The sequence below is a fragment of the Pan paniscus genome, chromosome 8 (assembly GCF_029289425.2).
Source record: "Pan paniscus chromosome 8, NHGRI_mPanPan1-v2.0_pri, whole genome shotgun sequence".
Classification (NCBI taxonomy): domain Eukaryota; kingdom Metazoa; phylum Chordata; class Mammalia; order Primates; family Hominidae; genus Pan; species Pan paniscus.
The window spans coordinates 104,607,464-104,620,119 of record NC_073257.2 but is presented as its reverse complement, the minus strand read 5'-3'; the positions used below and the strand labels follow the sequence as shown (position 1 = coordinate 104,620,119).

Here is a 12,656-nt window from a genome sequence, read left to right as displayed (position 1 = left end):
TGTGTGGTCAGGAGATTGAGACCAGCCTGACCAATATGGTGAAACCCCATCTCTACTAAAAATACAAAAATTAGCCAGGCATAGTGGCATGAACCTGTAATCCCAGCTACTCAGGAGGCTGAGGCAGGAGAATCTCTTGAACACGGGAGGCAGAGGTTGCAGTGAGCCGACATTCTGCCACTGCACTCTAGCCTGGGTTACAGAGCAGGACTCCGTCTCAAACAAACAAACAAAATAAATAAATAAATAAATAAATAAATAAAAGATTTAGAATTGACAAGCTATGGGCCAGGCACGGTGACTCACGCCTATAATCCCAGCACTTTGGGAGGCCAAGGCAGGTGGATCACCTGAGGTCAGGAGATTGAGACCATCCTGGCTAACACAGTGAAAACCCCGTCTCTACTAAAAATACAAAAAATTAGCTGGGCATTGTGGCACGTGCCTGTAATCCCAGCTACTTGGGAGGTTGAGACAGAATTGCTTAAACCAGGGAATCGGAGGTTGCAGTGAGCCAAGATTGCACCACTGCACTCCAGCCTGCTGACAGAGTGAGACTTCATCTCAAAAAAAAAAAAAAAAAAAAAAAAAAAAGTAAACAAACAGGCCGGCACGGTGGCTCATGTCTGTAATCCCAGAACTTTGGGAGGCTGAGGCAGGAGGATCATCTGAGGTCAGGAGTCCAAGACCAGCCTGACCAACATTGTGAAACCCGGTCTCTACTGAAAAAAAAAAAAAAAAAAATTAGCAGGGCGTGGTGGTGGGCCCCTGTAATCCCAGCTACTTGGGAGGCTGAGGCAGGAGAATCACTTAAACCTGAAAGGCAGAGGTTGCAGTGAGTTGAAATCACGCCACTGCACTCCAGCCTGGGCAACAGAGCGAGACTGTCTCAAAAAAAAAAAAAAAAAAAAAAAAGAAAAGAAAGAAAAGAAAAGAAAGTGAACAAACAAAAATTATTCTAAAAAATATGGATAAATCTCACCAGATAGTTAAACAAAGCCAGACCCAAAAGAGTATATACTGTATGAGTGCATTTATATTAAACTGTAATCCAGGCAAAACTAATTTATTGTGTTAGAAGTCAGGTTAGTGTTTACCCTTGGGGTGACAGTGACTGAAACGGAGAATAAGGCAGAGCTTCTGGGTGTGTTTACAGGGATGTGTTCAGTTTTTGAAAATTCACTGAGCTGTACACTTATCACTTGTTTACTTTTCTGTTTGCAATACTTCAATAAACTCTTCAAAAAAGATCATCTTCAAAAGATACAAAACAAAACAAAAAAAGGAAACATATTAATTAAATGAAGTGTTTTGTTCTTGTTTGGATCCTGATTTGAACAAACCCATTGTGAAAAAGAAACATTTGAGGCAATCAGGAAAGTGGGAACACTCAGGAAAGTCGGAACACTGACTACATATTTGATTATATTAAATAATTATCTTAATGTTTTAAGTATGTTAGTGCCTGTGGATTTTCTTTAAGTCCTTTGAGACATATACTGAAATACTGAGATGAAATATTAATAATATGATGCCCGGTATTTGGTTCAGAATAATTTAGTGGAGGTTGAGGGAGTTGGAGGAAAAGACAGAACAATATTGGCCATGAACTGGTAATTATGGAAGCTGAATAATGAATGGATGCCTGGGGTATTTATTTATGGACATTGTTTGGCTGTGGAATTCTAAAATCGTATTTTTCAAAATGTTTTTATCCTAAATCACAAAATCTATGTTGACATTATTGGGCTATAGAATTCTAAAATCATATTTTGCCTGGAATATATACTATTTTCTTTTATTTTGTATATGTTTGACTACTTGTTCCATAATACAAAGTTTTCTTTCTTTTTTTTTTTTGAGACAGAGTTTTGCTCTTGTTGCTCAGGCCGGAGTGCAATGGCGCAATCTCAGCTCACTGCACTCTCCACCTCCCAGGTTTAAGCAATTCTCCTGCCTCAGCCTCCTGAGTAGCTGGGATTATAGGCATGCACCACCACACCTGGCTAATTTTGTGTTAATAGAGACGGGGCTTCTCCATGTTGGTCAGGCTGGTCTCCAACTCTCGACCTCAGGTGATCCACCTACCTCGGCCTCCCAAAGTGCTGGGATTACAGGCGTGAGCCACCATGCCCAGCTTTTTTTCTTTTTCTTTTTTTTTTAATGAGACAGAGTTTCACTCTTGTTGCCCAGGCTGGAGTGCAATGGCATGATCTTGGCTCACTGCAACCTCTGCCTCCTGGGTTCAAGCAATTCTCCTGCCTCAGCCTCCTGGGTAGCTGGGACTACAAACGCCTGCCACTGTACCCGGCTAATTTTTTGTATTTTTAGTAGAGTCAGGGTTTCATCACATTGGCCAGGCTGGTCTCGAACTCCTGACCTTAGGTGAGCCATCCGCCTCAGTCTCCCCAAGTGCTGGGATTACAGGCGTGAGCCACCGTGCCCCTCCCAATAAAAAGTTTTAAAATGTATATTAGTTTTAAGTACAATACTATGGTAATAAAATACCTAAAAGCAACATGAATTTTTAAAAATGTTTTATAGATAAGTGATTAATTATAAATTTGTTTGTTAGGAGTTTTCCTAAATGACTCATCTTTGCTAGTCCTTAAAGGTAAATTTGAGTTACTTTATGGGCAGGATCTATAATTCATATTTTCCACACACACTTAAGACAACTCTTGATTTATGCATTCAACAAATATTATGGGCCCAGGGCTTGCTTTCAATGTTGAGGATACACCAGAGAAAAGAGCAACCAGGTTTCTATGCTTGTGGTATTTACATGTTAGTGAGAGAGATAAATGAGAAAATTAAGACACATAAAATAAGTCTGGGTGCGGTGGTTTTCATGCCTGTAATCCCAGCACTTTGGGAGGCCGAGGTGGGCAGATCACCTGAGGTCAGGGGTTCGAGACCAGCTTGGCCAACATGGTGAAACCCAGTCTCAACTAAAAATACAAAAAAATCAGCAGGGCGTGGTGGCTCATGCCTGTAGTCCTTGCTACTTGGGAGGCTGAGGCAGGAGAATCGCCTGAACCCGGGAGGCAGAGGTTGCAGTGAGCCGAGATCACTCCACTGCACTCCAGCCTGGGCCACAGAGGGAGACCCCGTTTTAAAAAGATACAAAAGGCCGGGTGCAGTGGCTCATGCCTGTAACCCCAGCACTTCGGGAGGCTGCGGTGGGTGGATCACCTGAAGTCAGCAGTTTGAGACCAGCCTGGCCAACATGGTGAAACCCTGTCTCTACTAAAAATACAAAAATTAGCTGAGCGTGGTGGCAGGTGCCTATAATCCTAGCTACTCAGGAGGCTGAGGCAGGAGAATCACTTGAACCTGGGAGGTAGAGGTTGCAGTGAGCCAAGACCACACCATTGCACTCCAGCCTGGGTGACAGAGTGAGACTCTGTCTCAATTTAAAAAAAAATGTCTTTTGAGACATTTTTCTTTTGAGAAAAAGAAAATTGATGGCTAAAACCAATGTTCCTCAGCTGTTCATTAAAGAATTAGCATTGCTCAAGAGCCTTAAAAAATAATACAAATAAAAATGATGTTTATGAAAAATGTTTAAGGTCTTGTAAGAATTGTTGTTTGAGACAGGGTCTGGCAGTCTTGCCCAGGCTGGAGTGCAGTGGCATGATTTTGGCTCACTGCAACTTCCACCTCCTGGGCTCAAGCCATCCTCCCACCTCAACATCCAGAGTAGTTGGGACCGCAGGCATGCACCACCATGCCCGGCTAATTTTTTGTTTTGTTTTGATTTTATCTTTATTTTAAATAGAGATGAGGTCTATGTTGCCCAGGCTGGTCTCGAACTCCTAAGCTCAAGTGATCCTCCCGCTTTGGCCTCCCAAAATGCTAGCATTACAGGCATGAGCTACTGCACCTGCTGCCTAATTTAATTTTTATTTTTTTATATAGACAAGGCCTGACTATGTTGCCAAAGCTGGTCTTGAACTCCTGAGCTCAAGCACCCTCTCACCTCTGCCTCCCAAATTGTTGGGATTACAGGCATAAGCCACCGCGTCTGGCCCTAACTTTAAATTTTCCTTTGTTATTAACTACCTAGGTATGCTTTCTCTTTAGCTATTTGTACAAAATTTTGAGTTGGTGGATTCAGAATTCAGATTTTGATTTTGAATATATAACAATAGGCTAGATTAGTTCAAAACACATTTTTTTTTTTTTGAGATGGAGTTTCACTCGTTGTCCAGGCTGGAGTGCAATGGCTTCATCTCAGCTCACCGCAACCTCCGCCTCCCGGGTTCAAGCAATTCTCCCGCCTCAGCCTTCCGAGTGCTGGGATTACAGGCACGTGCCACCATGTCCAGTTAATTTTGTATTTTTAGTAGAGACGGGTTTTCTCCATGTTGGTCAGGCTGGTCTCGAACTCCCAACCTCGGGTGATCCGCCCACCTTGGCCTCCCAAAATGCTGGGATTACAGGCGTGAGTCACTGTGCCCAGTCTCAAAAGACATTTTAAGTTTTATTTTCGAGACAGGGTCTCACTCTGTAAGCTAGGCGGGAGTGCAGTGGCACGATCTCAGCTCACCGCAACCTCTGCCTCCCAGGTTCAAGCGATTCTTGTGCCTCAGCCTCCCAAGTAGCTGGGACACAGGTGCACACCATCATGCCCAGCTAATTTTTAAATTTTTTTGTAGAGACAGGGTTTCACCATGTTAGCCAGGCTGGTCTCAAACTCCTCACCTCAAGTGATTCACCTGCCTCATCCTCCCAAAGAGCTGGGATTACAGGTGTGAGCCACTGCACCTGGCCTATTTAAAAAAAAAAAAAAATTCTTGCCCGGGCGCGGTGGCTCACGCCTGTAATCCCAGCACTTTGGGAGGCCGAGACAGGCGGGTCACCTGAGGTTGGGAGTTGGAGACCAGCCTGACCAACATGGAGAAACCCGTCTCTACTAAAAACACAAAAATTAGCTGGGTGTGGTGGCGCATGCCTGTAATCCCAGCTACTTGGAAGGCTGAGGCAGGAGAATTGCTTGAACCCGGGAGGCGGAGGTTGCGCTGAGCCAAGATCATGCCATTGCGCTCCAGCCTGGGTGACAAGAGCGAAACTTCGCCTCAAAAAAAAAAAAAAATTCTTTTTCTTTCCTCTGCTAAAACATCTGGGGGGACAAAAGATATTATTTTTCTGAACATTACCAATTAGGAAATAAACGCCAATCTGTCACCACTGGGCTTCCTTTTTAAGTTTTTTTCTTTCAATCATTAGGAACTCCTGACTCAGCTCTATGGTGAACTCTATTCTATCTGGGCTAATGGAAGGAACTTACAGCACAGATAAACACTAATATTTGGCTTCCAGTATATCAGAATACTTATATTTGAATATGTGTCTAGTTTTCCTATCTAAGGCAAAGAATGACTTCAGCACATTACTTTTTCTGCTTCTAAAAAAGTTGTAGGCCGGGCATGGAGGCTCACGCCTATAATCCCAGCGCTTTGGGAAGCTGAGGTAGGGGGATCATGAGGTCAAGAAATCGAGACCATCCTGGCCAGCATGGTGAAATCCCGTCTCTACTAAAAATACAAAAATTAGCTGGGCATGGTGGCGTGCGCCAGTAGTCCCAGCTACTCTGGAGGCTGAGGCAGGAGAATCACATGAATCCGGGAGGTGGAGGTTGCAGTGAGCCGAGATCGCGCCACTGCACTCCAGCCTGGCGACAGAGCGAGACTCCATCTAAAAAAAAGACAGAAAGAAAAGAAAAAAAAGTTGTCTAGGTGGTTTACACCTTATACTTGTTTGAGTGAGAGTGGGAAAGATTACACCCCAGACCTTCACATTTCCTACTTTTTCTCATCATTCTGGGGTCTGCCTGAATGTCACTTCCTCAAAGAGGCCTTTCCTGACCACCTGTTCCTTCATATCACTTACTCACTTACTTGATTATTATCTGTTTTTCCCACACAGCTAGAAGGTAACCTCCATCAAGACAGAAACTTTTGTCTTTTTTGTCCACTGCTGTATTCCCAGCACCTTTATAATACCTGGTATCTGTAAGGCATTCAACAAATATTTGTGAAGTCATAAATGAGATGAGCAAATCACAGGTTTTGGAATAAGACAGTCCTGGGTTCAAATTACAACTCCACTCTTTTTGTCCAATTGTTGGCAAGTTACTCAACCTCTCTCTGCCACAGCTTCCTCATCTCTGGTAGGTGAGGAAATATCCATTACAGAGGATGGTCATTATGACTAATGAAGGATCCATGTACAATGCCAGACACAGAGTAGACTCTCAAAATTGTTACTTTTCTTTCCATCCACCTCTTCTTTATTGCGATGATAGTTATGAGACTATATTAATATTAATCTTTCTTATCCAGGACATCTACTCCAACCAGAGGGAAATTTATCATGAAGCTAATGAAGTTTAAACTTCAGGGCTGCTCACTTGCACAGGCTCCAAACTGGGAGTTGTAGAGGGAAAGCCAGTTGTTGTCTGGAAGCATTTTTTTTTTTTTTTTTTTTTTTTTTTGAGACATAGAGTCTCATTTTGTTGCCCAGGCTGGAGTGCAGTGGTGTGATCTTGGCTCACTGCAACCTCCGCCTCCGGGGTTCAAGTGATTCTCCTGCCTCAGCCTCCTCAGTAGCTGGGATTACAGGCGCATGCCACCATGCCTGGCTAATTTTTGTATTTTTAGTAGACACGGGGTTTCACCATTTTGGTCAGGCTGGTCTCGAACTCCTGATCTCGTTATCCGCCCGGCTTGGCCTCCCAAAGTGCTGGGATTACAGGCATGAGCCACCACGCCCGGCCATCTGGAAGCATTTTTATGTAAGCATTTCTAATAAGCAGCCTAAAGAGATCTCAGGAAAAAAAAGGGTACTAATCTCCAAGTCTCGAGTATTTGTTGTGATGTATTTTCTCTCTATAGTAATCTTTTGATTGCTAATTTTGTATTTATAATTTGTATTTTATGTCTCAAAGAGGTCCCCCAAATTGTATATGTTTCAAGCCCTCCAAGTCTGAATCTACCCCAGCCCATTTATAGATTCCATTAATGGAGCATAAATGTATTCAGAAAGGCTGCATTAACACTCTCAGAGGAGCTGCTTCAAGGTGATTGACTACTCTGCATTGGGACTGGTAATTTAAAGGTTCTTAAAACCATGCACTTGCAAACACCACTAGGAGGCTTGCCATAATTTTTACCTGTTTTCATCCAAAGGTTTGCCTTTAGGTGAAACCGCACTGTTAAAAAGATCGTGGGTACGTCTTCGATAAAGCATCAACTTGATTAAGGAACCCTCCTACTGAATTCCCATTTAAAGCAATACTTGTATTAAGGACACCGTTTTTGGCTGCAGTCTTGATCGTCTGTCAATCAGAAACCTAAAAGTACTTAAGCTGGCAAGTCACCATCCCTAATCGCATTCTTCCTTAAAGACTCCCATAAGGTATTATGGAAAGTTAGATTCATAACAACTATTAAGTTGTTCGTGGGTGCAAAGCCCCATAAAGCCACTGGGGAGAAAATTCTTTGTTTAAAAAGTAACGACTGAAGCCGACTGACATTAGTAGTATTCCTAGTACGGAGTACTAACAAGAGTAGTAGTTTCTACTCTGTATTTGAAGCCTTGTTTTGCTGCGGCGCCCGTCCCATCCGCACCTTCCTCTTAAGAGAGCTGCTAACTTCCCCAAGGATGGAAACGTCCCCCTGGGTCCTGGCCTCTCTATCGCTGACCCCTGCGTCTGAATTTCCCCCACGCCGCACTCGAGCCTTGTCTCCAGCGCATCTGTGCCTTCGCGGTCCACGTCCCCACCGCGCTCTAGAGGGAGCCCGCGGGCCGCCCGCGGGCCGCGCGCCGGCCGCGGATTCATTTTACGTGAGGCCGCCGCGACCACGAACTTTGTTCCAACACCTGCAGGGTCCGGCACGCTAGTCAGTGGGGGTGCCTCAGAAAACATAGCCCCGTGTGCCCTCACTGGATTCATGAGCGGCCCCTCGCCCCCTCACAGTCAGACACACGTCGCCACCCTCACAAGTGCGGCCGGTGGGATCTAGCTGGGACCCTCCCCGCCTGGGAAAGTCTGGGTGCTGGCTCCTAAAGCGCCCCGGCCAAACCCCTGTCCCTCCAGTCCGCCTGCTCAGGCCTCGGCTGTCCGCGGTCTTCACCGTCCTCGCCTGCGTCCTGGCCCCATCCGGCTCCAGGCAAAACCCGGAGCGGCTACCTCTCCGCAGCTCCCGGGAGACCGCGCGGCGCCGCGGCTAGAGCATGCGCAGTGCGCAGGGCCGGCTCGAAGCGCAAGCAGGAAGCGTTTGCGGTGATCCCGGCGACTGCGCTGGCTAATGCGGTACCGGCTAGCGTGGCTTCTGCACCCCGCACTGTCCAGCACCTTCCGCTCAGTCCTCGGCGCCCGCCTGCCGCCTCCGGAGCGCCTGTGTGGGTAAGCGGAATGGAGCGCCCGGGCCCTCGGGCCCCGTGGGTCACAGTGGTTTGGCGCTCGGGTTGCAAAGTGGTGATTCAGCACTTAAAGCCGCCACCGCTGCCCCTCACGCCGCCCGTCCCGCCGGCCTGGGGCCCGTACTGCCGCGCTGAGGCCGCCCCAGGGCCCGGAAGAGCGGCTCGCCAGGCGGGAGCCAGAGGCCTGGTCCAGAGTCGGGGACGTCCCTCGGGCTGGTGAGGGGCCGGGGCCGCTACCCGGGGCCACGGGGCGTGTGCCACTAGTGCGGGGGGCGCGGGGGCGGACAGAGTCACCCGGCCTGCACCCGGGAGCCGCGCCGCGTCACTCTCCCGGAGCCCGCCTGTGAGGGGGCCGGGAACCTGAGGCGGACTCGAGCCGTGGGGTAAAGGAATCCGGCGACTTCGGGGGGACCGCTTCTCACCTTGCCCTCAGCCCTGCCCTTTTCTCCGGGCACTGAGTTTCCAGGACCGTGTGGAATGCCCGCGCTGGGAAAAAAGTTTGCCTGCCTCCCGCCTTGGAAGACGAGTGTGGGGTTTCCTATCGGGGGACATTTAGGAGCCAAAAGATACCTCGGGATCCTCTACAGCAGCTCCCTTGTTTTACGTCGGAGACAACCGGAGCTCCGAGAGATGGCTTGATTTCCCAGCAATTGCCGAGATTGTGGCAAAACCAGGATTAGGACACAGGTTTTTTGCCATCCGGTGGCGTGCCCTCTCCACTGCACCGTTGATCTGCGTACGCTAGGCGTTTTCAGGCTTGTAGTGAACGCTGAATACTTTTTACTACGAATGGAAGAAGATAGGCAGTATTATCTTGCCCTCCCTAGAAACGTTATTTGAACCCCTGCTGGTTTTAATCAGTAATAGCCAGCACCTACTAAGTGCAGGGCACTGTGCTGGACCCTCTATGTAAAGTATGTGTCTGCCTTCCAAGGAACTTTGACTTGATTGGAGCGGATTGGGATGCCACGGGAATTGAGATAGCTACAAGGGTGTGTTGATGAGGGTCAGAAGATGGGTAGTATGGGTAGTGTGTGGGGCCAGAGATGGGGGGGTAGGCTGGCTTTGGAAGGAATGGCAGAAAGGTTGGAGTGAGGGCTGGCGTGGGCGTAATCCAGCCTAGATATGCGGGCAGTTTGTGTTGGGGGAGCAGTGAGCCGATTAGTCTGGTTGAAGCTTTATAGAATTTCCCTGGGGTAATTAGAAGGACACAAGTCCTGTATTATAACAGTAGGGTAATGCTGGCCTGGGTCTTGAATTTTAGTTGGGATTTTCCCAATGCGTAGTAGGTAGGGAGCCATTAAAGTTTTTGAGCTGGAAAGTTATCTGATGGAACTGGGGGTTTAGGAAAGTAGTTTGGTGGCTGTGTGCAGGATGTCAGGAAGTGGAGAGAGTCCTAAGGCAGAGAAACCTGTTGGGACTTAGTCTTTACTGCCTGTATTAGGATGGTAGCAGTGGGGCACTAAGATAAGCTAATACAAATGAAGACTCTATGGAACTTGTTCTCCTCTGTTTTCCACTACATCACAAAATCTCCTATAATGTGCAAAAGACCCCTGAACTTAGAGAATCAGGTGGTAAGCACAGGCAGGATGCCTCCTTTTGTCCTCTTTTGTGTCAGTCTGCTTTTGTTCTAAATTCATTACTGATAGGCTAGGCTTAGCTGTCTCCATACTGTCTCCGGCATATAGCATTTGTGATTTTTAAAGAAAGCACCAATTTTAAGTTTTATATAACGAAGTGGTTTGTATGTTCTAGTTAAAATTACATTTTCTCTGTAGTTATTAAGTCCGGTCGACCATCCAGAGTTTTAAGATATGTTTTTCTCAAAGATGGAAATTTGAGAGATTCAAAGCATAATGAATGAGATGAGCCAGCTAGAAAGCTCTACCCTAAAATGAGTGAGTGAGGCTTTTGAGGAAAATACAGGTCCAACCAAAGGGATTAGGGCATAGTTTTAGGAAGGAAAGCACTAACATCTGAAGCTACCACATTTCACATCTTAAGGAATGCAATCAGCCCTAGTGTACATAGTCGGAAGAATGTCTTAACAGAGATAGCCACACAGCTATTTGCTGGAAGAGCTGGGATTTAACCCATGTCTATCTGGCATCGGAGCCTGAGCTCTTAACTGTTATGTATTTGCAAACACAAGTACTGCCTCTGCTGGTATTTGGGCATTCATTTTCTGGTCTAACCTCTTGAGACAGAGATGGTCTTAAAGCATTTATGTAAGATCAATCCATTTACAGAGTAACCGCCTTGTTCTGTGTTCAGCTGTATTTTATAACTTGGGACTGTGTGGAATTATCTGAACTATTGGGGCACCTGGAGATAATAGCCCATTCCCTGGCAACAACTTGAGCCACCTGGGCATCAGTCATCTCACTTTGCAGGCAGCCCTACTTTGCATTTCCCTGTTCCATAGGCTTAGGAAACAGTGGTATGTCAGTTGGGACTATCAACATTCAAGCTTTTAAACTACTTTCAATCAGAAAAATGCCTTTTAATAGTGTAAAAGGACAGGGTACCCCTGAAGTTTCTTTAACCTAATCCACACATTCTGCCTGTCTTGAAAGTTAGGGTTGAGGCCAGGTGGGGTGGCTCACGCCTGTAATCCCAACACTTTGAGAGGGCGAGGTGGGGGGGATCACTTGAGGTCAGGAGTTCAAGACCAGCCTGGGCAACATGGTGAAACCCCATCTCTACTAAAAATACAAAAAAATTAGCCGGGCGTGGTGGTGGGCACTTGTAATCCCAGCTACTCATGAGGCTGAGGCAGGAGAATCGCTTGAACCCGGGAGGCTGAGGCAGGAGAATCGCTTGAACCCAGGAGGCGGAGGTGCAGTGAGCTGAGATCGTGCCACTGCACTCCAGCCTGGGTGACTGAGCGAGACTCTGTCTTAAAAAAAAAGAAGTTAGGGTTGGGGACAGTCTCCCCAGGGTAGGGGAGAAAAAGTTCAGTATGTTTTCTTTTTTTTAAAGTTCGAGACAGGGTTTCACTCTGTCGCCCAGGCTGGAGTGCAGTGATGTGATCTCAGCTCACTGCAGCCTTCATCTCTTGGGTTCAAGTGATCCTCCCACCTCAGCCTCCTGAGTAGCTGGGACTGCAGGCTCATGCCACCACCCCACAACTAATTTTTGTATTTTTGGTAGAGATGGGGTTTCGTCATGTTGCCCAGGGTGGTCTCAAACTCCTGGGCTGAAGCAATCCTCCTGCCTCCCAAAGTGCTGGGGTTACAGGCATGAGCCACTGTGCCAGGCCCAGTATATGTTTCATAAACACTGGTTTCCTTTCTGTTTTTCTGTTGGTATTTTATATCTCCTAAACATGTAGCCAGAGGATCAGGCTACCTTTTAGCCAGGATGACAAGGCTAGAGCACTTTCCCTCCACAGGGGTAGATCCTCTATAGATATGTTAGGTTCTGGAGCCTTCTCAGTTGGCTTGTCTTCAGTCTGTTCTCACTGTTCTGTTAGTTTAGACATTATTTGAATGTCTACTCTGTAGTGATCACACACTGTGTCCAGTACTATGTAAATGCAAAGATAGCCATAAATCTTGTCCTCAAGGAGCTTTCAGTAATAAACAGTAAACTGCTTTACCTCTGACCTTTTACTAGACACCTCCACTTTTATGTTTTGTTGTTTCTTTCAATTAATTTTGAAAAACAACTTAGTATTTTTTTATCACCATACTGATTACTTTTTTAAAAAGTGGGACTCACAAAATTATTTTATTCTTCTCAAAGAACTGTTTAGTTTCTTTTTGCCTATTAAAAGTGTAACTTTTTTTTTTTTGAGACTGAGTCTTGTTCTGTTGCCCAGGCTGGAGAGTGACACGATCTTGGCTCACTGCAACTTCCACCTCCCGGTTTCAAGTGATTCTTCTGCCTCAGCCTCCAGAGTAGCTGGGATTACAGGTGTGTGCCACCACACACAATTAATTTTTGTATTTTTAGTAGAGCTGGGATTTCACCATGATGGCCAGGCTGGTCTTGAACTCCTGACTTCAGGTGATCCGCCCACCTTGGCCTCCCAAAGTGCTCGGATTACAGGCGTGAGCCACTGAGCTCGGAATAACTTTTTAAAGTAGGACTCACAATCTGCTTTCTGAAGCGAAGGCATCACACTCTGCCTGACACATAGTAGGTACTCAGTACATATTTACTGCATAACTTAATTGATTAATGGTCTTTTTTCAAAACAATTTTTTTCTGTAGAGTCC

The 12,656-nt window shown here is 46.3% G+C and overlaps 1 protein-coding gene across 6 annotated transcripts in view; it reads left to right on the top strand.

The window, feature by feature from the left end:
- The first annotated feature begins 4,492 nt into the window (after positions 1-4,492).
- IDE (insulin degrading enzyme) overlaps positions 4,493-12,656 on the top strand; it is a 128,464-nt gene continuing 120,300 nt past the window's right edge. The window contains exon 1 of one of the 6 annotated variants that reach the window (XM_034931104.2): positions 4,493-8,413. In XM_034931104.2, coding sequence (XP_034786995.1) covers positions 8,316-8,413 — 98 coding nt within the window. In that variant the 5' untranslated portion in view covers positions 4,493-8,315. Of the gene's footprint in view, positions 8,414-8,484; positions 8,647-12,656 lie in introns of those variants that run through there. The other 5 variants (XM_008950689.6, XM_034931105.4, XM_055093138.3 and 2 more) reach the window with 5 other exon arrangements.